The 26,831-nt window shown below is 29.1% G+C and overlaps 3 protein-coding genes across 3 annotated transcripts; 1 reads left to right on the top strand and 2 right to left on the bottom strand.

Moving 5' to 3' along the window:
* Nucleotides 1–10,314: 10,314 nt before the first annotated feature.
* Nucleotides 10,315–13,144, bottom strand: LOC130946309 (protein trichome berefringence-like 7). The gene is made up of 3 exons (XM_057874985.1): nucleotides 11,793–13,144; nucleotides 10,814–10,972; nucleotides 10,315–10,735 (listed from the first exon to the last, which is right to left on the bottom strand). Exons 1-3 carry the CDS (start codon nucleotides 12,710–12,712, stop codon nucleotides 10,450–10,452), a joined length of 1,365 nt encoding a protein of 454 aa, XP_057730968.1. The 5' UTR covers nucleotides 12,713–13,144; the 3' UTR covers nucleotides 10,315–10,449.
* A 2,645-nt stretch (nucleotides 13,145–15,789) lies between these two features.
* On the bottom strand, nucleotides 15,790–18,426 carry LOC130946322 (uncharacterized). Its single transcript, XM_057875013.1, has 5 exons — nucleotides 18,109–18,426; nucleotides 17,893–18,017; nucleotides 17,595–17,770; nucleotides 16,286–16,394; nucleotides 15,790–16,102 (listed from the first exon to the last, which is right to left on the bottom strand). The coding sequence occupies exons 1-5, from the start codon at nucleotides 18,344–18,346 to the stop codon at nucleotides 15,803–15,805; spliced, it is 948 nt and encodes a 315-aa protein (XP_057730996.1). The 5' UTR covers nucleotides 18,347–18,426; the 3' UTR covers nucleotides 15,790–15,802.
* An 802-nt stretch (nucleotides 18,427–19,228) lies between these two features.
* On the top strand, nucleotides 19,229–24,306 carry LOC130943368 (vacuolar protein sorting-associated protein 45 homolog). Its single transcript, XM_057871211.1, has 13 exons — nucleotides 19,229–19,542; nucleotides 19,719–19,920; nucleotides 20,073–20,152; nucleotides 20,348–20,575; nucleotides 20,929–21,054; nucleotides 21,168–21,248; nucleotides 21,347–21,488; nucleotides 21,608–21,786; nucleotides 22,456–22,611; nucleotides 22,927–23,034; nucleotides 23,124–23,245; nucleotides 23,370–23,501; nucleotides 23,706–24,306. The coding sequence occupies exons 1-13, from the start codon at nucleotides 19,453–19,455 to the stop codon at nucleotides 23,764–23,766; spliced, it is 1,707 nt and encodes a 568-aa protein (XP_057727194.1). The 5' UTR covers nucleotides 19,229–19,452; the 3' UTR covers nucleotides 23,767–24,306.
* Nucleotides 24,307–26,831: the final 2,525 nt, after the last annotated feature.

Genomic DNA, 26,831 nt, shown 5'->3' with positions numbered 1-26,831 from the left:
GATGTTAAGCGAAGATTCGTTAACATGCTGCATAAACATTAGAATAACCTCAAAGAAGCTGAGTAGCAATGGCGAGAAAGAGCCGTCGGCGGCGACAACGAGCTCGGCGGCATGAGGGAGTGTAGTAAACTAGTGGCAATGAGTAACGTCGACGGCAGATCTGAGATCCGAAAGAAGGGAGGGTGAAAGGTTGAAAGGTTGAGATCTGAGATCTGAGATCAGAGATCTGAGGTGAATGTAGCCTAGAACAAGGGATGGTGAAAGGTTGAAGAGGAAGCGATGGTGGAGGTTGAAGAGGAAGCGACGGTGGAGGTTGAAGAGGTAGCTACGGAGAGAGACGAAGGAGATCAGGGATAGAAGGGAAATTGTAAAGCGAGCCCTCATCTATTTCAAGCTAGGGTTACTGTAAATTTTTATATTATATACCTGTGAAAACGGAGGTTTAAAACCGCCATAATCACTTGAACCGCCACCAAACTCAAAATTCATTATGGCAGCAACTAAAAATGCCATAATAACCGGTTATTAAGGCGGTTCTTTAAAACCGCCGTAATATTAATGTCATTTTAAACTCTTTTTTTTGTAGTGTGGACACACCTAAATATCATTACGTATCAGCGTATTTAGTTTTATTCTTAACATGTATTTTTAAAATAAATTTAGAAATAATATATATTATTATTTATTAAAACAAAAAATATTTTAAATACTTTTATTTGTTAAAAGAAGACATTAAAAATAGTTAAAAAATTATTTTATTTTTTAATACTAATAAAATATTAAAAATTTATTATAATTTATTTAAAAAATACTTTATATTTTATATATATATATTATATTTTTGTATCTTATAAAATTTTAAAATTTGTGTATCTGTATATTTCGTATCGTATCATATTTTATATCCGTGTTGGTATTCGTGCATCATAGATGATTATTGTAGAAGAACAAATTTCCAACTATCAATACATCATAGATATACAGAGAGGTGGCAAATCGAATTATCTCTTCCTGCCTCACTTCTATCCAATGAATAGCAAAGTAAAATGAATTTAAAATACTAGTATGTCTGTTTTATAATAAATTGATGGGTCAGCATACTAATTTGCTTAACTGTTCTTTAAAAAACTATTATAATTCATTAAAATATATCTAATAAAAAGTGATAAGTAAAAGTTTATTCAAAATTCAAATATAAATAAAACAGTTAAATTATAACATAATTTCTTTTACAATTTTTTTTAATTCTCAACATCAATTTGGGTTGCTCTCACAATATCTGTTATCAAATTTCTATAAATAATGAAAATATAATACTTTCAACTTAATTTTCAATTAACAACGTTGGAACAACAAAATTTATAACACAATATAGTATACAAAAATAGAAGCAGAGTTTTGTGATAATACAAAAAAAAATTCTTTTATTTTAAGAAACAAGCTAAGTAAATAAAGAAAAATAAAAAATAAAATAAATAAAATACAAAAATATAAAAAAGAAAAATAAATTGAAGAAGATGTATTTAAAATTCTAATTTTTAACATTTTATATATATATATATATATATATATATTTTTGTAGTCCTCATCCCTCTTGAAGAGAGAAAGGCTAATCGGTAGGCCAGTGTACGAATTTGGCGAGCTCAAAATCTAAATTCAAATTTTTTTGACGAGATAATCCGATGGATTTAGTATGTTTTACTACTATTAATCATATAAAATTATATTATAGTTCAAATGACATAATATCTCTAGTTTTATTTAAAGATCTCGAGTTCAAATTTCACTCGTTATAATGGATCGAAAAAATTTTTTAGTTGTTACCGCAAAGTGTGGAGAGGAATTGAAGGATTGTTTAATCCATCTGATTTAATAAAATGATAAAATTCTTAATGAATATTAAGTTATTTATCTTTTTTATAATTAGAATGGTTATCAATTTTGTTATATTTTATTTTAAATTTAAAAATAGTAATTTATCTACTCAATATATTAAAATTAGAATTTCTCCTAACTAATGGAAGTGAGGTATCGATTTTTCGTGAATCTATTTTTCTGCCTAAATGAATGCATTATTTTCTCTTCTAAATTTATTTTATAAAAATATTTTTATTATAATTATACTATAATTAGTATTTAAGTAATAATGCATAATTATACTAATTTAAAAAATATCTTTATTATAATTATATAAATTAATATTTAATACATTATTAAACTATTTATCAATCATCAATTGAAAATATTTTTAATAATAATCATAATAATAATAATAATAATAATAATAATAATAATAATAATAATAATAATATGATATGATATGATAATTATATGATAATGACATCAATTATTAATAACCAATTTATATTTTTCTAAATAAATTTATTTAAAAAAAATATATTTATTATAATTATATTACAATAACAATTAATATTTAATGAATAATGCATAATTATACTAATTTAAGAAAATATCTTTATTATAATTATATAAAATCAATATTTAATGTATTATCAAACTAATTATCACTCGAAAATATTTTTAATCATTTTAATTATATTAATTTTAATTATATTGATATAATTCTAATTCTTATTCATTATCCAATGATTTATTAATGGCAAGTTGTTATCTTAATGGTGATCTATTTATGTTGATAATAATAATAATAATAATAATAATAATAATAATAATAATAATAATAATAATAATAATAATATTATGGTATGATAATGATATGAAGTTGGCCCGATTACTCTATTCATGATAAAAAAACAATGATTCTAATCATGATATGATATGATAAAATCATATAATTTTAACAAAACAAATATATGATGTATAACTAATGTAAATAATAAAAAATTATCTTAATAATAACTAATTTACATATATTTTTTTAATAAAGCCTATATATAGAGTTTTTTTGTAGTACATGAGCCTGGATTTAAGAGTCAACTCATTTTCTTTAAATTTATTACTCTTCTTTTACTACTTCATAAAATATGTTCTTCGTTTTTCATCGAATTTGATCCTTTTAAGGTACAATTTATAATTTTGTATGGTATTTTTTTATATACTCATTTTATTATATTATTCTTTTGATAATTTAGTGATTGTTCTTACTCCAACTTATTCTTTTCGTCTAATGTTTTAGTGCGATTGTCTTTTGTCACAATCGTTTACAATGCATCACATTCATGAAATACTTCATCGAGTTATATTCACTGATTCGGGTTTTAACTACATGGATATAAACGTCCAAAGAAGATGCAGTAAACTCTATTTTATCGAAGGATGGTTGGATCAACTCATATATTATGACAAACCTAATAGGATGTGGGTAAAATTAGTTTTCTTGAGAGGAGCTCGATTTTTTATTGAGGAATTATTTTCACGGAGCTTTGAAGGCCAAATTCAAGTTCTATCCCCTCCATACTTTCTACGTCTGCCCGGAGATTTTCGAAGTGGAGCACATAATGAGATTAAATTCCCTCAATTTAAGTTCAGTTTTGCTAAATTCGTGTCAAACTCGGATATGCAATTTCAACTATTGGTAATATATTTAAATTTTCTTATTTTAAGTTTTTCGTTATTAAAATAATTTTATAACATATTGTGATTTTTTTCAGAAATTACTGATCTTCTTTTACATCAATGCAATGCCATTGAGGGGAATAAGGGTCAGTTTAGTTTCTCGATATAGCAATTCTATATTTTGCCATATTGCATGGATAGCGGATGATGAAGTTTATTTAACAAGAGGATGGTCAGAATTTGCACGAATTCTAAATGTCCAAACTTATGGTGTTTCAGTTGGTTGTCATTACGAGAATGACTCTAATCTATACGTGTCTAAAGACTATAATAGATTAAATATTATTTAAATAATTTAGTTCTAAGATTGGTATTTGATTAAATTCATTTTATATTAATTTAAATTTAAATTATTATCTCAATTTATATATTACAACTATTTTTATTGGATATGTTATTTTTAAATGTTTTAATATAAGATTTCTTTTTTTTGATATTTAAATTTTTTTTTTTTTGGATATATGTATCATTTTTTTTCTCTTTTTGTATTTTAGATTAATAATGCAATTCTTAATAAAATAAAGTGTACTTAAAACGAAAAAAAACACTATTTAAAGAAAAAAGAAAATGTATGTGAAAGAAAATAAAATGAAAAATTAAAATTACTTTATTAAAAAAATTGTATACAGTTTGCATATAAATGGGGCTGGGATTAAAGGTTATATATGAATATCAAATATAAAAATTTATTGCATGCATTGTGGAATAATATATATATATATATATATATATATATATATATATATATATAAAAGAAAATAATTATAACAAAAATATTTAATATATGTGATTTAAATATTTTTATGTATAATTAATATATATGTATGTATAAATAAAAATATATTTAGAATTATTTAACAAAATTAATATATATGTATACATAAATAAAAAAACTACTGTAATTTATGAAGATTACACATAATTTTTTTTTCAAATGAATTTATTCTAATTATATTATAATTAGCTCATGAATAATGTATAATTATATTATTTTATAAAATATCTTTATTATAATTATAACAAATCAATATTCAATTATGAAACTAATTATCAATCATCAATATTTTTATTCATTTTAATTATATTAATTGATATAGTTCTAATTTTTATTCATGTACAATAATTTTATTAGTAAATAATTGTATCTACAATAATTAGTTGTATCCACAATTTTATTACTAGATAGTTGTATCCACAATAATTCATGCTATAACTCTCATTCATTCTAATAATGGTTCGTTAATTATATAGTTCTTTATCTTCTGCTTTAATAATAATAATAATAATAATAATAATAATAATAATAATAATAATAATAATAATAATATTGTATCAACACAAGACTAATTAGTTAACAAATTAAATTTTAATTATTATGTTTTATTTTTTACATATATTTTTATTCATTAGTTATTTTATTTTTTATATTTACAGTAAATATTCAATATAAAAAAATAATAATATTGATTGTTATCTATTTTATTTATTTAGATTCATAATTAAATTTGATATAATTGTAGCAAGTATCTATAATTAATAATAACATGATACTATAATTTTAAGTTGTATAATATAATAAAAAAGAACGTAGTAATTTATATCTGCTTCCTATAGAACAACAATATTATATATATATATATATATATATATATATATATATATATATATATATATTCTTTTAGTTTTTTTCTAAAAATATTGGCACATAATTAATGTAGATAACATATATATTGAGCAAGTATCTCCATTAAAAATATTGGCTATATATATAGTGACTAAGACAATGATACCTAAAAGTGGCCAAAGATTGACTCGCAAATTAAAAATTGACATGTGGAATGGTTAAATATAGTAAGAACCATTTTAGAAATATGCTTTTGTGAATTAGGTAAAAATGAAAAAAGCTAAGTTATAAAAAAAAAAGAAAAATATAAATACACGAAAGAAAAAAAGGATAAAAAATGTGAAGTTAAAAAAATAAAATTTTTTATTTAAATAAATTAAATAAATAATTATAAAAATTATTACAAAAATATATTTTTCAACCTTATCTCGTTTATACTGTAAACAATATAATTATGAATATATTTCGTTTACAATGTAAACGAAATATATGAAATTTAAAAAAATACACCTATTTCGTTTATCGTATAAACAAGATACAGTCATAATTATCTCATTTACAGTGTAAACGAGATACATATATATATTTGCAAATATAAAAATATAAAATTTTGAGAATAATAAAATATATTAACAATTTAAATTAGACCAAACTCTTAAAATGGAAAATTTTAAATAATAGGAAAAATAGGCGATTTCAAATAATAAGAAAGATGAACAGTTTAAAAATAATAAAGAAGATAGGCGGGTTGGTTTCTAAGAAAATAAAGTGTTAATTTATAATTGGCAGTTTTAAATTACGTGATACATTCAGTCGCTCATTAATTAGTTAGTTAAAATCGTCTATCTTCTTTGTTATTTTGAAACGGTCCATCTTTTTTATTATTTGAAATCGTCTATTTTCCTTATTATTTGAAACGTTCTATTTTAAGAGTTTGGTCTAATTTAAATTATTAATATTTTTTATTATTTTCAAAAATTATATTTTTATATTTATAAATACACATATCTCGTTTACACAATAAACGAGATCATTATGAATGTATCTTGTTTACAATGTAAACGAGATATGTATATTTTTTTCTAATTCTATATATCTCGTTTAAATATATTCATAATGATATCGTTTACATAGTAAACAAAATAAGACTAGAAGATGTATTTTTGTAATAATTTTTATAATTATTTATTTCAATAAATAAAATATTTATTTAATTTATTTAAATAAAAAATTTCAATTTTTATTAACTTCACCTCTTTTATTTTATCCCCCTTTTTTTTCCTTCCGTGTATATATATTTTTCCTATAATTTAGCTTTTTCTATTTTTAATGTAATTCACAAAAATATACTCCTAAAATAATTCTCATCATATTCAATCATTTTACATGTCAATCTCTAATTTCTGGGTTAATCTTTAGCCATTTTAGACACCATTATTTTTTGTCACCATATATATATATATAAGGAGTAATAGTGAATTGTAATAACTATTTATCATTTAGAAAATTCATAACTTTTTCATACATAATGGCCTACGATTCTATCAACAGTATTACCTATGATAGATTATGTAATAAAAAAGTTTGGAAAATAAAGGCAAGAGTAACGAGTAAAGATGGTCTGTGAGTGCTGTTGCAAGATCACGGACACTTGGAAGATAACTGCACGATGAATGTGGTATATAAAGTAGTTTTTGAGAGTTTATAATGAAAAGGTAATAGCGAAATCTCTTAGGCTATGTTTGGTTGGAAAGAAATAAATAGAGAGGAAGAAAATGAAAGAAATTGAGTGAATTTTTATTTTTCTTAGATGTGTTTGGATGAAAGGAAAATAAGAAGGAAAGAAATATTTTAAAAAGACAATTTTATCCTTATATTATAAATTATATAGAAAAAAGTAAAGAGATAATATTGGAAGTAGAGAAAGAGAATTAGTTTTTTCTCTATTTTCTTTCCATTGTTGGAGAGAAAAGAATTAGTGGGTCCCACCAATATTTTTCCATCTATTTTTCTTCTTCTCCTATTTCTTTCCTCAACCAAACAAGAAAAAATAACTATTTTTCTTCCAATTCTTTCTCTCCCTTTTCCTTTCTCCAATTTTATTAATTTATTAAAATTTATTACTATCAATTTAAAAAATTGACAAATTCTAGGTGCTAATGGGTAATGCATTCTTATTGTACATTTGTATCTTTAGAATATTAGAATTATCATAAAAATCCGTATTATTTTATTCTCCTGATAAACAATTTCATAATTACGTTAATCATATAATTTTGTATACTAACATTGATATAGTATTGTTTTAGGTATATATTTTGCAGGCATTAAAAGATAGTATTGAGTTGTTATTTAGTAGATTTAAATTATTTATTATTTATTGGAGAACTTTTTATATTAAAATTCTCTAATAATTTGTTATTTATTTTTAACTGATTTTGATATGTTCTTACATATATAACAATTTACTGGTAAATTTAGGTACTACTAGATTATTTATGATCACATTTAATATATATGTCTGATTTATTAAAAAAAATAAATTACTAAAATCGATTAATAACTATTTTAAAGTTAGTACAATTAACAATAAATTAAAAAAAACAAATAATATATAACTTATTATTTTTTTATTAGTCAAATTATTATAATTTAAATTAATTTTAACAAAATAACTTAAAATTATAATTTTAACTTTATCATATGCATAGCACGAATAATTATATTTGTTCTTAATAAAAAGCTACTCCAAATCCCCACATCATCCCTTCTTTTCTACAAAGAGTACATGTGCAGGTAGAGATGTTTGACCAGCCTCAAACTAGCTACAATAATAGCGACATTTAACGAAGGGTGAATTAAGTTTTAGAATCATGGTATCCTCTACAGGGGGGAAGTAGTAGCAGGATCTCAAAGGATCAAATAAAATATTCCATTCTAGTGGCCTTCTTTGGCGCCGTAGAGGGGGCTGTGAAGGTTGACCTTCAACTTGCGTTAATAACAAATCACTTTGGCTAGACCAATATTTAATTTGGTAAAGTTTTTATATTTTGAAACGAAAATATTTAAAAGATAATAAAAATAAGTTTAAATTAGTCTAAAGTTATCTCATTTTATATTTATTATTTTTAAAATAAATATATAATACTAAATATAATAAGTATGTAATTTTAGATGTTATATATATAATTATAGATGTTATAGATGTTAAGTTAAATAAAATAATTTTTAATTATTGTCTCTATAGTGTTATTATTTTTAAATTTTAACATCTATATTTAATAAATTAAATTAAAAATAACTTTTAATAAGTACAAATAATAAATATATTTAATAAAATAAATTTTAAAATTTAAAAATATTATAATAGACATTAATATAAGAGTTAAATTTAGATATTAATTAATATATAGAATTATATTAAACTTTAATTTTGATAAATATAAATTATTTTTAAAAAATTTTACCTTAAATACTTTAAAAAATACAAACACAAACATTTATTTACCAAAAACAGTCTAAATAAAGTATTGATAGTCTGTAAGCCACATGACAATAGAGGTGCATAGGGATGATAAAGCGGTAGTCAAGGCCCACCCCAAAAATAAGGTGGGTTAATGGGGCAGGGCGGGGGTGGGGGATGCCTCCCTGCTCTCCATCCCCGCCCCCAGATTTACTCTCTGTCCCGTCTCCGTTTTTCGCCGTGGGAGAATATTGCTCCCCATTCCCATTCTTCACAGGGCCCCATTCTCCATCTATCTGATAGTTCTAACTAATTATTAATTTCCATATGAATAGAGGTGTAAGTATCCATTCTATACAAAAACAATAAGATTTTATACAAAAAGTCTAAACGACAAGATGGTGGCTTCTTTCGAAATGACGCAGTGGGGGACGCAACGGCGAGTCAGAGGACAGAGAAGTGGACAATGTGGGAGATGCGAGAACAGAGAGGAGAATAAACACGACGATAGAGTTATGGAAAGGAACGTCGCAAATAGAGAGCACGACGTGGTGAGAACCATGGCACGGTGAGATGTGATGATGCGGTAAGAAGGGAGAGTGGTGAGAGGGTGAGTGACGAGAGGGTGGCTGCAAAGAGGTTGGATGGAGGATGGATAACGTTAGGGATTTTTTAATTGAAGAAGGGTTATGCAAATGAGGATTAGGAGTTTATATATATATATATATATATATATATATATATATATATATATATATATATGTATATATGTATATATGTCTGTGTGTGTGAAATGATTAAAAAACATATATAAGAAATAAACTATTAAGGACAATTTATTAAATTTATGAATTTCGGGGATTAGCGGAGATGGGGCGGGAATCCCAGCGCCTGCCTCGAGAGAATTTTGTCCCCTGTCCCCATCCCCACAGAGAAAATTCCCTACAGTCGGATCCCCATTCGGAACAGTCCTCGCAGGAATTCCCGCGTCTCGGAAAGTTTTGCCATCCCTATACTAACTCATCTTGCTTTATGGTGGAGTGACGGTTTAGCCTATTTAATTTTTTTCTAAAAAAATTAATTAAAAAATAAATATAAATAAAAATAATCAAATTATTATACGATTTTTTATTATTTTCTTTTAAAATTTTAATTTTCATAAAATTATTTAAAATAATATCCGTTAATAAAATTATTTTTATTTTAAAAAACAATTCACATAATTTAAATATATATATAAAAATATAAAACAAAAAAATAAAATTAATTTAAAAAAATTAAAAAGTGCATTTAAAAATTACACAATTGTTATTTTTTAGAGTATTAATCTCTTTTTTATTAAAAAATAATAACTTTTGACTCAATGGGTCGGCCCATCCCATCAAATCCGAACCTGCAGATTTGGGGATTTCGAATCCTAGCCCAATCCATCTTTTTTCTTTTTTGGCAAATTTGACAGATCAACCCATTGACCGTCATCATCATACCATATCATGATCATCACAATGCATGTTATCCATCCATGTTATTGTGACATTTCCTATTATTTAAACATATATTCTATGTATATAATAATTTGATAGCAATTTTGTGTGTATGCTTAACATTATTGTTTTATAATGGTGCATATGTTATCTAAGTTAATCCAAGTAATGGAGGTCAAAATTGAGGTTATAGAGCTTCATAACAAGGGACAAGGCATATGGGATTACAATTAAACAACAAATAACAACACACTAAGATAGAGGGTTTGATGTTAATATTGCTAGAGAGGTTTTGGAAGCAAATAAGAGAAGAGAATTTCGTTCCACATATCAGGAACACCAGGGAGACACCAATGGCTGCAATCAGGAACAGATGGATTGTCACTCCAAGTTCCCACATGACCATCACTCCTATAAGAACTCATTGGTGTTACATGCAAAACTGTTACTGGAACACTCATGTTCTTCACAACCCTATTGATCATATCTGATATAGGGCTTCGCTCCTTCCCATTGCTTCTCTTCCATGGATTCCTACTCACTTTGCATGCATTGTGGTTCTTTCCACTGCCATCAAAATATAAACACCACTTACTTGCATTCTTGCCAAAATGAAAAATAAGTAATGGAGAAGAAATAACTCACCTCCAATGAGATGATTCGAAGGTACGGAAGAACACTCTTGTTCTATTCATGTTGACTGAATTCTCCACCCAAGATGCCCAGGTGTGAAGGGCTGTGTTATAAGCAGAATCGATTGTCATTCCAAGCTTCACTGAGTTACCAACCTGAAAGTACCAACCCCTGTCTGAAGATCATGTTAGCACCAAATTATTCTAGAATCTCACACTATGAAATCACACGGCTAATGCAGCAAATGGACTTGAACTAACAATTAATGGAAGTAATGAATGATTCTAACATGAAGTACATTCAATTCAAGGTTTTGGTTATTCATTATCAAATTATTTCCATGCTGTTCACATTTACCTTGATCCTACACATAGAGATCTCAAAACAAAAATCACAAGTCTGGTTCTAATCTATCATCTGTCTGCCCCAAGTGACCTAAGAGAAATAAGAACATAACAATCTTCTAATTTGAGGCAAAACACTAGACTTTGAGTGAAAATCTAGGTTCTCATTTACTTTTGCAATAAGCCTTTCTAGAAGTCCAAAGAAATTTCCTTTTGCAATAAGCCTTTCTACATTGTTGCCAAAAATCATCATAGTGCATTCATTTAAAAGTTTCCAAGTTGTTTTGAAAGGAGACTAAGTTGTCTTATAAATATTTTTTTAACTAAATTATCTCATAATAAAATTGTTAGAGACGTATTTGTTGAAAATTTGTTGGGACATGTTCGATCTGAAATTTGTTGGGAATAATTTGGGTGTTTACTCATTTTATAAGCTTCCAAGAATACTATCTATCTCCTTGGAACTCATTTAGTAACAAACTGGCACTATAGCATGAATTCTCCAAGGAAGAAAATCAATCACAAATGCAATGCAAATTGCAATGAATCACATATAAACAAAAACAAAACAAAACATGCCATGGAGTAAATCAAATCTTCAATTTATGAACCTATAACTTGGAAAAATGAAGTTACTAGTTACTTACATGTCAAAAAGCTTAGTCCTTGTCCACCAATGACCTGAATTGAATATTAGAACATCTGAATCAATCCACTCATGGCTAATATCATCAATCTTGTCCAATCTCAATGTTGTCTTAATCCTTTGGGGTGAATGCTTAGGCACAGAACCAGGCCTCACAAGGAACACTGATCGATAAAAATCGATCCTCAAATCGAAAGTACTAAACCTTACACCAAGAAACCTAATCTGTTTGGTGATCCTATTGCCCTTGATTTCATACACACTCTTCTTATCCTCAACTCCTGTCATTAACAAACATATCAAAGACTCCCATTGAGTCCTACTCAATGAATCACCAACAAAAACTACCCTTTTCCCTCGAAGCTGTTCGAGTATTCGCCGGGCATTGAACCTCGGAACATCACAATTCTTAGGCTTCCACCTCCACTTTGTATAACCTCTATCCCTACGCCCATTAGCTATGCAATTGAAACCCCTTTCAGCAAATGGACATTGAGAAGCATCATATAGAGGGTAGCTATTATCATGGATCCAACTTCCTTCAAACACATTACACTTCCCCATTGGAACAACTTTGGATTTCAGCATCTCAAAATCAAAACTTTGGTTCATTGAATGAGAAACATTGGGAACCTCAACACTGTGATTCAGTGACTGAGAAGTGTTGGGGATTATCTCATCATAATGCTGAATCACAGAAAGATCACTGGGAAACACGAATGAGTATACCCAGGAAAGGAACAAGAGAAGCGATATGGAAACAAAGATCCAGACATTGCTGCTGCTACCCTTCATGAATTTGTTGCCAAAGCCAAAAGCTTTTGAGAATAAAGTTCTCAACTTTGGTAATGAAATCCAGAAACTCAGCAAACCCAGCATCTGCATGAACTGCAAAACCCACCAACTGTCCCATATATCCATTTTTGTACCAAAAAAAAAAAAGTCCACAGAAAAAGAAACAAATAATAAGGGTCCTCTAATAACTATGGTATCATTCTACACAATGAAGCTACTAAACAAAAAAAGCTACATTAAATGTCAAATTCTAGAGTAGTATGAGCTAAACCAGCTTACTTAACAACAAAAAAGAAGATTCATAGACCGAATCTAAGACCAGAAAATGCCAAGTTTGAAGAGAGAGAAAAGGAGCAATGCAAAATTTTTAATTAAAAAATAAAAAATGGAAAAAGAAAAATAGTAATAAAATGCAGAGTAGATGTATATATGTAGAAAGATTGCAGCTTGATAAAGTGGGGTTGGTTATTGAAGAGCTGAGAAAATTTAGTGGCATACTGGCATGCAGATTGCAGAAGGTGGTGGGTGTGGTTTCTGGTTTATGGTTGAAGAAGTTGGTTTTGTTGAAAATGTGACTTGAGAGTGAGGGCAATCCGGTCATTTAAAAATATGTTAATAGGGCGGTTTGGTTAATTAAGAACATGATCTCTTAACTGAAAAGGAGTAACGAAAAAAAGAAAGGGAAATAAACAACAATAATCACATGAATTTCAAGATTATAAACTGTCGGTGCGTGTCTTCTATCACCATTTTCACGGACTTGTTTTTTTCATTTTTGCCCTAAAGTAAAAGAATAGTTAAAGAAAATAACTAATTTGAGTTGGTACTGAGTATTTTGTTCATGTGTTTGTTTAGTATCGAAAATTCAAATCTTACCATATAATAATTTATTGGTTAATCTTGATTTGTGGGGTTGAAAATTTTGTCAGTAATTAAAAAAACGAAGAGAGTTCATTTTTTCAGTTAATAAGAACAATTGATGTTACTTTAAAACTCCTTCTATAAATATAAAACTTTTTATACTAATTAATTCAGTTATACCCTAAATCTCTAATTTTTTTTTAATGCATTGCAAGTTACGAAAACAAAACACGTTTTCAAGAGTTAATTAGACCCTTAGACTGTGATTTAAGAATGAATTTGGAAATTGAAATTAAAAACCAGTAAAACATTTTGAGTGGATCCTTTTTAATAAAAAAAAATTAGATGGTGTTAATTATTTAATCTCATTTTTTATTATTTTTTATATTTATTTTTAGTTCTATTTATAAAATTAATAATAAGATATTACATTTTATTTTTTTTAAGTGTTAAAAAAATTAGAAAGATATATTTCAGTCACATTATTTACATATTATTCAAAAATATTATTAGTTACCTATATTATATTTTTCCTTCCGTAAAACATCAATCTCCATTGGGCTGAAAGAGCAATTGCTTGCATTAAAATTGTGAAGAGAACCACACCATCAAACATGGACCAATCTTTCAGTCTTCACGTCTTTTAAACACTAAATATAGGTGGGTCAGTCTCAAGAATTGAAAGTGATGTTGCAGCAGCTGCTTGCTATGCTATGCTTATATACACGCAAGAAATTTTGATGCTATAGCAAGCAATGTAATTTCCTATTGCTATCACTCATTTATAATTGTCACCATAGCACTTATATTTTGAAATAGATAAGCAATTTTAAAACAAAATGAACAATTTCATTGCTTAAATAATAAGCTAATTTAATAGCACTTTCAATATAAATCTAGTGGTTATTGACATTGAAACACCATTTATTGTTTGTTTTTATATAAATTTAAAATTGATGACACTTTAGATCTATAGAATGTCAAATGGATATCTATAGCTTCATGTGATTAATTTAGTAGTTCACGAACATGTAATAGGAAGAAAGATACGCAAACATGATTTAATAAATATTAGGTATGCCAATTCAGTTGTTTAAACATCACTTGACAGCAAAAAGAAAAATATTAGAAGAGGGGAAGAATTATAAAAAATGGAAGTGACAACTCACAGCTATTTACAATTCAATTTGAATATGTATAGCAATAATATAAGCTTACATATAATTTAAATTTAGGCTAAAGTTTTTACATATGAATAATTTCAATATAAAATACGAGAATATTTGATTATTTTAGTATTTTACAATGTTATGATGGTATTGACATTTTGTAAAAAAAAAAATTTTTTTTTTGGTTTTCTACGGTATCCCTTAGTCCGAAAGGTTAATGGCTAATCCGTCACGGTACTGAGCTCCATTTAAGGGTTTGCCACTGACCAATAAGTTGCTGCATGCAACAGACGGAATTCAAACTCCCGACACTTGCTTAAGCGGACTAACTAACTGCCAACACTTGTTTAAACGGACTAGTGAGCTAACCACAAGATCAACCAACAAAAAACAAAATGTCAATGATGTTTTATAAAAACCCACAACTGTATAACACGTAATTTAGATCATCTTTAAAAAATCCACCACTTATAATCCAATATATAAACAAAAATTCTTAAATTTACCCTATTTTTCTGTTGCTTTGATTTTTAGTTATTTTTTTCCTTCTCACCACTGAAAAGGTTATATTATAAGAAACAAAAGAAATTACAAACACCAAACTTATATTTTAAGAAATGTTTATAGTGGTTAAACACATTTTTAAAATATTTATGCCGACCAAAACTTTAACAATGTAAATTAAAAAAGAAAAAAAAAGAATTAAAACGGATCAAAATCCAAAAAAGAGTTATATGGGTCAAAACTAAAGTGATCTATCATAATAAACAGAAATTTGAAACCTAAGGTATAGAGAGAGAGAGGAATAAATCATGGAGAAAATTGATTCTGCCAAGCATAGAATAAGGTTTAGAACGCAGTGCATTGACCAATGCATGGAGGCATAAATTAAGGAATGGAATAATATATATCCCCCTGCTTTCAGTTTGCTTATTGATTCCGTAATACAGTCTATATCTCTTCACAGTTTTGTAATTTACCATCCACAAAAGGGAAATTACAATCCAGTGAATCTACAAAGACCTCAAACTTGTCAAGTTTCAAAAATTTAAAAATTTAACAAATATGGATCTATGTGTGAACTGTTCCCCTAATTATCTACACAGGCTTGCACATGAAGATGGAGATGCCATTAACACTTTTTTTTTTGTGGGGGGGGGGGGGGGGGGGGGGAGGGAAAATTAATTTAAATATCAGAGTGCAACCGTACTAAACGTAATGAATCAAAGGGAGTGCTTAAACGCCATTCTCTTTGCTTCTTATTCAGTGGTCTTCCTTTCCCTCTGTTGACTCTCACATCAGCTATACCCCACGTGCAACACTTAGTTTCCATGTCAAAGGATTCAAGCCTGAAGACCCCATCACCTTCTGTAGATGAATTATCAGAATCATTAACAATGGAGTAATTCACATACATAGGCCGGTCCTTGAATCGATCCAGGTCAGTTGGAATCCGAACTATTCTTTCAACACCTGGAGAAGACACCTAAAGTAACACAAACTCAGATTTGTAAAGATAATAATCATAGAACCAACGAACAAGAAACTTTGATTAAGCCACTAGTGGAACTAATATGATAACATAGGGCTTCAAGTTGTGATTGTGATAGTCTCGCATTATATATATTCAACATAGAACAAACTGCAAGTAAGTTAGTTGAAATGGTACCTCCAAACTCAAATTTTCAGGAACAAATTTGGCAATCTCTGCTTCATCCATTTTTGTTCTGTAGGTTGTAGAAAAGGCTTCAATATCTTCCATTGTTGGGGAGCCAGACCTAACGTATATGGAAATCAGACCTCAACAGTTTAAGAATATAGCACTATAATAGCAAAGTTCAGCACAAGATGAAAAGGAAATGGTAATTCAAGCACACATTGCATCGGGGAGGAAAAATATTATCAAAATATTGAAATATAAGTGTAAGTTCAATGATAAGCCCAATCTCCAAAAAAAGGGGGCAAAAAAATTCGTTGATTGAGCAATCAGCAGTGTGCAAATAGCATTAGCTGATTTTAACAATGAGGTGAAAAGTCCTTTATGGGTAATTAAATTCTATTAGAAGGGAAGGTACAACAAGCCAATATTATGTGTTGATTCACATTCTCTACTCCCCTTAAATTATAGAGGTTCAAGTCTTTCCATTTTTTGCTGGGGATAGTAATATTAAAACTAATAAATTGCATTCAACATTCCTTTCTCTTTGTGACGCACTTTACAGATGAAATTACATTAGTGACCCCACATCTATCCAGCCTAAATGAGATTTAATCTACACATTATCTTTTGGTACATCAATGGCAGTTAAGTTTTAAACCTATGATTTCATTTTCACACCAACTATCCAAACCCCTCATCACTAACCCACTTCTAGTGGCCAAGTCTAACACACTTATTTCAGTATACTTGATATAAACAAAGGAAATAACCCTCAGAATAAATATAAATGACGGCAGAAAAACACTTAAAAGATCAATAAACATGAATGACACACTAAAGGGGAAAGCGTTATATATAACTCATAAATTTCACCAACGGCCATGTATCCATTGATCACTGAAATTTCTGGCAATGCATAGTTATATCACTAATATAGCTATATGCATTGTTTCAAAAACAAAGTTACCGTCTCATTTTTTCTTTAGGGATTATCCAGCCTAGTATATCTAATCTAATCATGCAATTAAACATAGGTTCAGAACTTCCCTAAACAACAATAACACGAAATAAAACTAAGATTCATATAAAAGCCACTAAATAATAAAACCAACCATCCATTTTACTATTTTAGGAAGTTCAGCCAAATGTGAATCAAGAATTATACATTCTACAAACTAGGAAACTTAGCCAACTAAATTCGAGACAGCTTAAACTACAAAATTCCCCTCAGCATTTTGCCTCTTGTCTACTGTAAAATAAAACAATATAGATAGATAGCAAGTTAGCCAACTTTGGAGTAATGTGTTATGCTACTAACTTGTTGGTAAGCCTTTCAATGCGCACTAGAATGGTGGAATTGACCAAAGTCTTAAAGGCATAAATTTGCAGGTCACCATCAAAAGAGGCAGTAACTTCTTTAGCAATGGCTAGTGCCTTCTTATCCCACCATGTCCCAGCAAGGGAGATTCCACCACCTGCTCCGCCATCACCAACCTTCAAAATTGAAAATAAAAACCATAATCATCCCAAAGATAAAAATAAACATAAAATTGAATTATTATCTTATTTTTCCTATCAATAAAACAATACAAAATGGAAATTCCGAAAGAACTTACATAGACTAAGGCATCGCCATCTTCATACTCCTCCTCTTCTTCATCCTCACCAGCACCGACATCAACATCATCACCATCATCAACAATAACATCATCGTCATCATCATCATCATCCAGTTCAGCTTCTGTGCAACGCAATTAAAAAATAAAAACTTTCGTCAGAAAACACCAGCAATAATATAGAGAGAGAGAACGAAAGAAGGTGTATGTATATACCAAATTCAAATTCGTCAAGAAGTTCGTCATCTTCTTCTTCGTCGTCGAAGGATACTTCTTGGAGGAGAGAAGGTTCTAGAAGCGGCTCAGAATCTGAGGTTCTCTTCTTGGCGCGCAAAGTAAGGGGCTTTCTGGGAATATTACATAGAAATGTGCAAAAGTGGGAAGAGAATTTGGTCGTTGTAGTGAAGAATGGTAACGGTGAAGGTGTCAAATTCGAAGCTTTAATCAAATCCATTATTGAGGGTTTTTCAGAAGCTGCACTTCAGTTCAGCGAGTTCGTGCTGTGAAGCTTCAAATGCAAAAGCTCGATTGCTGTTGCCGCTAGCTACTTCGAGTTGATAATGTGAGGTTACTTAATACTTACACTCACTCAAACGACGTCGTCTGTAGTCTTTACATTCTTTTGGGTCACTTGTTTTGGGCCTCCATTTTTCGCATTGAGTAACCGTGACGGGCTGAAGCCCATACCAGAAATTGTTGTATTGCCTTTTCAAAAGTAACTGTGTTAATGACAAAAACAACTGTTAATTGTCTGAAAATATCATTAAGAAAAAAATTATTTGGTAAGGTTGCTTTTAGTAACTATAAAATAAATTAAAATATTTAACTCGCTTAAGTGTCAGGGTTTGATTTTAATTTTGTGCATATAGAAATTCATCGATCAATAATAAATTTTTAAATAAAATTTAAATTTGTGATAGATTAATTATTAATTTGATAAATTAAAATATATTATAAAAAAATTAAAAAAATAAATTAGAATATTTAATAAGATATAAACTATATTAAATTTTACAATTTTAAAAAACATTGTAGTTATTTTTTAAAATCATTTTTTACTTTTAAAATAAATATTTATTATTATTATTATTATTATTATTATTATTATTATTATTATTATTATTATTATTACAGTGACAAAATTTTATTATTATTTTATTTATAAAATATCTCTAGCTCTCAGTTATCAATGATTTTATTCTTAATGTATATCTTCTATTATTATTTTTAGTAATTTATTTTATAAATAAAAATATTAATAATCATAATTGTAGATTTATTGAGTTAACCATAAGAGTTGTTGTTACTAGTTGCAATGCTGCCAATGGAATGAAAATTTGGAATCAACAGCATTACTCGGCAATTAACTACGCCTGAAACGGTGCGTTTAGAACCGAAGGCTTAAGACTCGTCGTCTTCGGTCCTTAGTGATGGTGAATCTGAAATTCTGCAACCCCTCTACCAGATTCGCAACCCTTTGGTGTTAATCATCTTCGATTATAATCTCTCCACTGAGACTTAGATTGATCCATATTATTCGAGTCACCACTACAAAAAAAAATGGTGCTCACGTCCTCTGCACGTGACTACGTCAACCGCATGCTGCAGGACATCTCCGGCATGAAGGTCCTAATCCTCGATTCCCAAACGGTACGCACCACGATCTCAACGAATCAATTCATTTTCTCTGATATAATTCTTCATTCATTGTTTCAATTATGATATTGGCGTTCATTTTTCCATATGATTGTAAACTCGTAAATATGTGTTGCTGGTTATGGTGTTGAGCTACAACATGGATGTGAAATGTGAAATTGATGGTGTAGGTGAGTATTGTGAGCGTTGTGTATTCACAGTCAGAGCTTCTTCAGAAGGAAGTGTTCTTGGTGGAGTTGGTGGATTCCATAACCAAGTCGAAGGAGCTTATGTCGCATCTCAAGGCCGTTTACTTCCTTCGCCCAATGACGGAGAACATCCAGCATTTGCGCCGCCAGCTCGCCGCTCCTAGATTTGGGGAATATCACCTATGTAGGTCTTTTAAATCTTTACAGATGCTGTAGTATATATAAAGCAATCCCTATTTAGGAATTCCGTTTTGTATATTTTCCCTAGTTGAAGTGATAATTTTTTTTCTCGCATTGATTCGAAGACACTTTGTGAATGCATTCTGAAATTTACAGTTTTCTCCAACATATTGAAGGACACTCAAATTCACATACTTGCTGATTCAGATGAACATGAAGCTGTCCAGCAAGTTCAGGTAACTGCTTTTGCTTGCGCTGTAAACATGGGAACTTTTCTATCTATCTGTTTTATGATGATAGATGACTGCACACGTTCTTGTGCTGGAACCCTTGAACCCCCCATCCCTTTTTGTTGTGAATATGTGATCTCAAACGCTGGTATTTGTATTGCGAAGTTTAATTCTGATGTAGTTTTTGTTACGATCATTCAGGAGTTCTACGCAGACTTTATTGCAGTTGATCCTTATCATTTCACTTTGCACATCCCTTCAAGTTATATTTATATGCTCCCAGCTGTGGTGGATCCTTCAACACTGCAACGCTTCTGTGATCGGGTTGTTGATGGTGTAGCAGCTGTCTTTTTGGCATTAAAACGGAGACCAGTTATTAGATATCAAAGGACGTCTGACATTGCCAAAAGAATAGCACACGAAGCAAATGTGAGTAGAATTTTTGATATAATTATGTAGTCACTTTTTCTCAGTAGATAATATATATTATTTGTTATTTTCCTGTTTATGTTAGACAATCTTATGCATTTTAACTTTTGCATGTTTTTAAGGTGCGTTTGCATGTGTTTTATTATTTTTTCTTTTTTAATTGTTAACTTTTATCTTTTAAATCTTTATAATTTTCATTTTTCTGAACTCACCATGCATATCTCTAGGCATACTTTTGGCACAGATGTAGCCATCTTATTGTTGTTTTATCTGGCAATATGTGTATCCCTATGTGTTATAATTTATCATGCATATGTAGTGAAAACTAATTTACATTAATGGGCTTCAAACAGAAATTGATGTACCAAGAAGAAAGTGGTCTTTTCGATTTTAGGCGAACAGAAGTTTCACCACTGTTGTTGGTGCTTGACAGGAGAGATGATCCTGTAACCCCATTGCTCAATCAATGGACCTATCAGGTATCTATGGGATTAATGCTATAGTCAGTGCTTACTGACAATCTTACAGCTTAACTATCTGATAGTTTGTTTATTCATAAAGTAATTCTTGTTTGTGGCCTTTTACTTTCTAGGCTATGGTTCATGAATTGATAGGAATCCAAGACAACAAGGTGGACTTGAAATCCATTGATAAATTTTCAAAGGATCAGGAGGTTAGAGAGACTTTTATGCTATTTAATCACGTTAGCAATATCTTTGAGTTTAGATTTTATACAAATTGAAAGAAATATTGTGCTATTTGCTGTTGCAGGAGGTTGTGTTGTCGTCGGAACAAGATTCATTTTTCAAAGCTAACATGTATGAGAATTTTGGAGATATAGGTATGAATATCAAGCGGCTGGTTGATGAATTTCAGCAAGTGTCAAAGAGCAACCAGAACATCCAAACGATAGGTTTGTACTTATAATTGTCTCACATTTCAGAATAATAAAATTCCTTCTGCTATTACACCTATTTTTATACATGGCAGCATAGTATGTAATTAATTGATTTATGGTTTGACTCTTGTCAGAGGACATGGCCAAATTTGTTGACAATTATCCTGAGTACAGAAAAATGCATGGGAATGTGTCAAAGCATGTGACTTTGGTAACAGAAATGAGCAAGATAGTACAACAGCGAAAACTTATGACAGTTTCACAAACAGAACAGGAACTGGCTTGCAATGGAGGACAAGGGGCTGCGTTTGAGGTATGTATTAATGATTAGCAAAATTTCCTTTGCTTTTGCTCAAACTTCAAGAGTTATTGGGTGATGGTCTAATGTATTCTCTCTCACTCAAAGAAAAGGCTCTTTGGAGATGAAAAAAGGGGGATATTCTTTTTGAGCGGTGCTGGCGGTGCAATATTTTTTAATTTATTTTAAGCTCTGAATATTTATGCATATTTCTTTGTATGGTTATGATAAATTAGAAAACTCGACTATAGTAGTTTGCTCATTTCAGTGCTACCATTCATCTCAAAGGATATTTTATCTTGTAATTATTCTGTTCATTGCCTTAATAAGCTTCATATTGTTTTCATGGAGAGTTGATTTGTTAATGGGGTAAAAATTTATTCTGTTCTCGGTACATCGTTCTGCAATCGGGGACTTCTTGACATATATTTGAATTTCCATCAATGATGTGAAGTAAGGACAAGGATACATTGTGAAGTATAGGTGTAAAATCCTTTCCCTTGGCCAACAACCCATGCTTACACTAGCAGATTACAAGATACATAAAGCAATTTTTTTAGTGTCTTATTATCTTCCCCCAATATTTTTTCTCGATGTTTCTAATTGTTATCATATGTACTGACAATGGCTTTGGAGTTTAGACTAACAAAAGTGACAATTTTTGTCTCAATGTACTATCTTCAGGCAGTGACAAATCTACTAAATGATGATAGCATATCAGATGTGGACCGGCTGCGTTTAGTCATGCTATATGCTTTGCGATATGAGAAGGATAGCCCTGTTCAGTTAATGCAGCTTTTCAACAAACTGGCTTCCCGATCTGCCAAGTATAAATCTGGGGTAAATTAATCTACGATGTTGCTTTCTTCTTGAATCCTTTTATCCTCAGGCATGATTGTCTGTCCTTAATCTTTTAGTGGATGTTGTCCATGTTTTAAACCTTGGAGAAGTAGTGTGTTTGGTAAAGTCAATTTTGGGTCATATTGTCATTTTATATCCTTGGTTTTGGATTCCAGAGAATAGAAATATATGTTAACTAGATTAAATTGTACAGAACTACAAATAGATGGAAAGTACCTCTTTACAAATAAATAAATGTGGCTATGCATGCCTGCGATAGTTGCTGATATCGATATTTTGTTTTTGACACAACAGCTCGTCCAGTTTCTTTTAAAGCAAGCAGGTGTTGACAAGAGAACTGGTGATCTTTTTGGAAATCGAGATCTAATGAATATTGCCCGTAATATGGCCCGTGGGTTGAAGGTATGCACAGAAGTATTATGATTACCATGCCCTATCTTTGATAGATTAAGTTCAACTCTAAACAACTTCTGTTTTGAGATTTGCTGCAGGGTGTTGAGAATGTGTATACCCAGCACCAACCCCTTCTTTTCCAAACCATGGAAAGCATCGTCAAAGGACGGCTGAGAGATGTGGACTACCCATTTGTTGGAAATCACTTTCAACAAGGAAGGTTTGTTGCTGTTAAATCTAGCAGTTGTATTTTCTTTGTGAATTTCTAGAAGTCACACGCACAATAGAATTGTGGAATAGTATGAGTTTTTATGTTTAACGATTACATGACAATTGACATGCAGGCCACAGGAAGTAATCATCTTCATTGTTGGTGGGACAACTTATGAGGAGTCAAGATGTGTTGCTCTACAAAATGCCAGCAATCCTGGAATGCGGTTTATACTTGGTGGCTCTTCTGTTCTCAATTCTAAGAGGTATAATGAAGTGAATAAAATAGTTTTGATTCAACTAGTGGTCATTTCATGTTTAGTGTATTCCAAGTGGGTTTTCAATTTGATGTCCAATGCCAATAATTTTGAGTTGATAGTTCCAGTTTTGTTCTTGTTTTGATTGACTACAAAACTTGTTAGTGTTCTGGATTTCTTAGGTATAGTCGTGTGTTTTATTTGAATTTGCAGGTTTATTAGGGACCTGGAAGAAGCTCAAAGGGTAGCTCGTTTGAACACCAGCATTGTTTGAAATCCATCCTGGCACAATTTGCATTTTGAGGGCTATATAGAAAAATATTTTGCAGCTTTGGATTGGGAATTTCTGTTTTGCAACCATGTACATGTATAAAAATAGTTGCAGAGGGAGCTCGAAGTCGGTATAAACTCAATCCATTGTTGTTGCAGATAGTTATTAACCCTAATTTCGATTGGGTTGTATTGGTTGCTGCTTGCGGATGAATGCGATTGGAAATTGAAATACCAAACATAAAGGGCACGCCACTCCCCTCTTTCTTTTGTTCATTCATGGGGTAAAAAGTAGACACGAAAGTATAGGAACAAAGAAAAGAAGTAAATCTTTTTTGTGTAGTTTTTCTTCATCATTTTGGCTAATCGAGTCTCAATTTTATTTTTATTTTTATTTTGAAGGGTCTGAATGGTTTTGCTTACACTTACTGATGAAAACAATTTTGTATAATCTTGTAATGAATGTCCCATTCTTTTGTATACTTATACGGATGTAGTTCATTTGTAGATTCATGGCTTCATATATTTTTATAAGTCGGGGTTGTGAGAATGAGTTGTACTTGTGATTAATATTTGCTCCGATTGATAGCTTTTTTATGTGTCTGAGGAGACAGGAGAGTGTCCAAGTGGGTTTAAAAAATAGTAGTATAGTTAAAATAATTTGAGACAAAACAAAGTAGGTTTGCAAGATTAATTGGGCTCATCCTTAAACGCTCTTTGTTAAATATAGAGTACTGCACACCTTGTGAATTCATTAAATCTGAACTCTTCATTTATTATATTTTATTTAAATGGTCTGAATTTAAAAATGCACACTTTGTGAATTCGTCAAATCTGAACTCTTTATTTATTATATTTTATTTGAATGGTCTGAATTTAAAAAGATAAATGTTAATCAGGTTAACTATTTTTCTATAAGTTTTAAAATTTTTTGTAAGTTTCAAATATTGGGCTAAAATCTAAAATAAAAAAAATAATATATAAAGATTAAAAGTAATATGTTTGTACAAAAAAATTTATTAGGCTTTAGAATTAAAATAAATAATACATAAAAAATAAGCTGAAAATCTATGTAGTAAATTCAGAAAAAAAAAAAGATATATTAAAATTTTAAAAAAATAATATTAAATATATATTATGTATATAATATTAAAATTTAAATAAATTTTGTTTTGTATGAAACAAAATTATAATGTTAGATATAAACACAATGATAAAAAAATTGTTATATAAATTTAATTAATATATATGTAATTTTATTTTGTGTGAAATAAAATTAAAATATTAAATATGAACAGAATAATAAGAGATTTTGTTTTATATAAATTTAATTTTAAAAAAAACATATATACAACGTAAAAAGCAAACATATAATAATTTTATTTTGTGTGAAACAAAAATTCATATAAAAAATATTTATATAATTTTTTTATTAACAATTTTTTTTATTGAAATGTGTTATTTTACCATATTTAAAATATATTATTTAGAATAATTATATTATTTTAGTTAATATATATTATTTAAAAGAATATTTAAAATTTATTATTTTGTATTAGGAATATTATTAAAATATATTATTAGTTTTTTTTAAAATAACATTTTCTTTTCTTTGTTTCAAATACTATGACAACAAAAAAAATTTTATGTAACTGCGTCTATTCAATAAGTATTATATTCATTTATTTCTATATTGCATGTAAAATAAATAATTAATAATAAAAAAAGTTAATAAAAGAAAGAAGTACTTTTTTTATCATATCATTTGAACTATAACTCGTTGCTTAAGCGGATGAGTGAGTTGACCACTCGACCAACCTAAGTTGGTTTTTACCTGATCACTTTTGATAGTAAATTAACTTTTAAAGAGTGTTGCACTAACTTTTAAAGAGTGTTGAACTCCTTACTTTACTTAGAGTGCACTAACTTTTGTCGATTAATTAAAATGACTTCATAAAATTTGGTATGTATGTGAGGTTGCTCCTTTTATAAAATATTCTTGCTTATTAATCTTCTCTATGATATCAACCAAACCATACTACTTGTGCAGTTAAATAAGATCTAGTTTGATTGTTATGACTGTAGATGTAAAAGAGGGTGTATTTATATTTATATTGTCATTTTATTAAATGTCTGTCCTTTCAATTTTTTGAAACACTGAACAAGTTAGTCCGTTGTTTTTGGATTTTTTCTGTAATAAATTAAAAAAAATATTTTGATTTTAATTTTTAGAATATGTTTTTTTTTTTAATTTGGGAGAAGTTCACCATATTCTCTGGTGAATTTCATGTAAATTATGAAGTTTGTTGCACTCCCGATGAACTTCACGCTGAACTCGCCAAATAAAAAGCATGGTCGGTTGAGAATCGAACTCAGTAGCTCATTCTTGTCTTTGGTTCTCATCTTTTAATTTTCTCTCAATAATGTCTAAAAATCCATTGTTATCCATTTATTATGATGATAAAATAGTGTATGATGAAAAAATGTTTTATCATTTTTAGATCTGGACAACCAGTAATTACATACATGACACCGAAAGTCAACAGTCTAACAGCGTTAAAGAATTTGATATTGCATTTTGTTAGACAGCAACACACGAAAAGAGTAAAAAAAATTTACTACAGATATCCGACCAAAGTAGATGACAATTTGTTTTATCAAAAGTATGTTACAATTGTCTTTGTTATTTTGGTTATTAATTTTATTAGACCACGGTTTTGAAAAATTTTTCTGTTGTTTTGAATTAGGTATCGGTTACGTGATGACAATGACGTACGTCTTATAAGGTCGTGGCACAACCAATAGACAAATGTTCATCTGTTAGAATTATTCGTGTTTTCTAGTTGAGTTGGGTGGGCGAAGATCATCTGCGGATACTGTTGATGGTAGTCCGTTAAGTGGAGCAGTTAAAAAAATATTAGAAGGACGATGGTTGATCTAAATATGTCACCTGAAGGTAATCAAGAGGGGTCAAACGTTGAACTTTCTAATGCTGGCATGATGCAAGATGATGTTGAAAGTCATGAGGATTCTACAGATCCGATGATGGATCCCTATGAAGTTAACTCC

The sequence above is a fragment of the Arachis stenosperma genome, chromosome 8, assembly GCF_014773155.1.
Source record: "Arachis stenosperma cultivar V10309 chromosome 8, arast.V10309.gnm1.PFL2, whole genome shotgun sequence".
NCBI classification, from domain to species: domain Eukaryota; kingdom Viridiplantae; phylum Streptophyta; class Magnoliopsida; order Fabales; family Fabaceae; genus Arachis; species Arachis stenosperma.
This window is presented reverse-complemented; position numbering and strand designations above follow the sequence as displayed.

Bases quoted from the DNA above. Each gene is read 5' to 3' on its own strand.
- LOC130943368 (XM_057871211.1), top strand. From the start codon at position 19,453: ATGGTGCTCACGTCCTCTGCACGTGACTACGTCAACCGCATGCTGCAG. The intron at 21,489-21,607 runs GTTTGTACTTAT...GACTCTTGTCAG, and splicing joins CCAGAACATCCAAACGATAG to AGGACATGGCCAAATTTGTT. The intron at 21,787-22,455 runs GTATGTATTAAT...TACTATCTTCAG, and splicing joins GACAAGGGGCTGCGTTTGAG to GCAGTGACAAATCTACTAAA.
- LOC130946309 (XM_057874985.1), bottom strand. From the start codon at position 12,712: ATGGATATATGGGACAGTTGGTGGGTTTTGCAGTTCATGCAGATGCTG. The intron at 10,973-11,792 runs GTAAGTAACTAG...ATCTTCAGACAG, and splicing joins AGGACTAAGCTTTTTGACAT to GGGTTGGTACTTTCAGGTTG. The intron at 10,736-10,813 runs GTGAGTTATTTC...TTTTGATGGCAG, and splicing joins TTCGAATCATCTCATTGGAG to TGGAAAGAACCACAATGCAT.
- LOC130946322 (XM_057875013.1), bottom strand. From the start codon at position 18,346: ATGGATTTGATTAAAGCTTCGAATTTGACACCTTCACCGTTACCATTC. The intron at 17,771-17,892 runs GTAAGTTCTTTC...TCAATTTTGAAG, and splicing joins ATGGCGATGCCTTAGTCTAT to GTTGGTGATGGCGGAGCAGG. The intron at 16,103-16,285 runs GTACCATTTCAA...GTGTTACTTTAG, and splicing joins CTGAAAATTTGAGTTTGGAG to GTGTCTTCTCCAGGTGTTGA.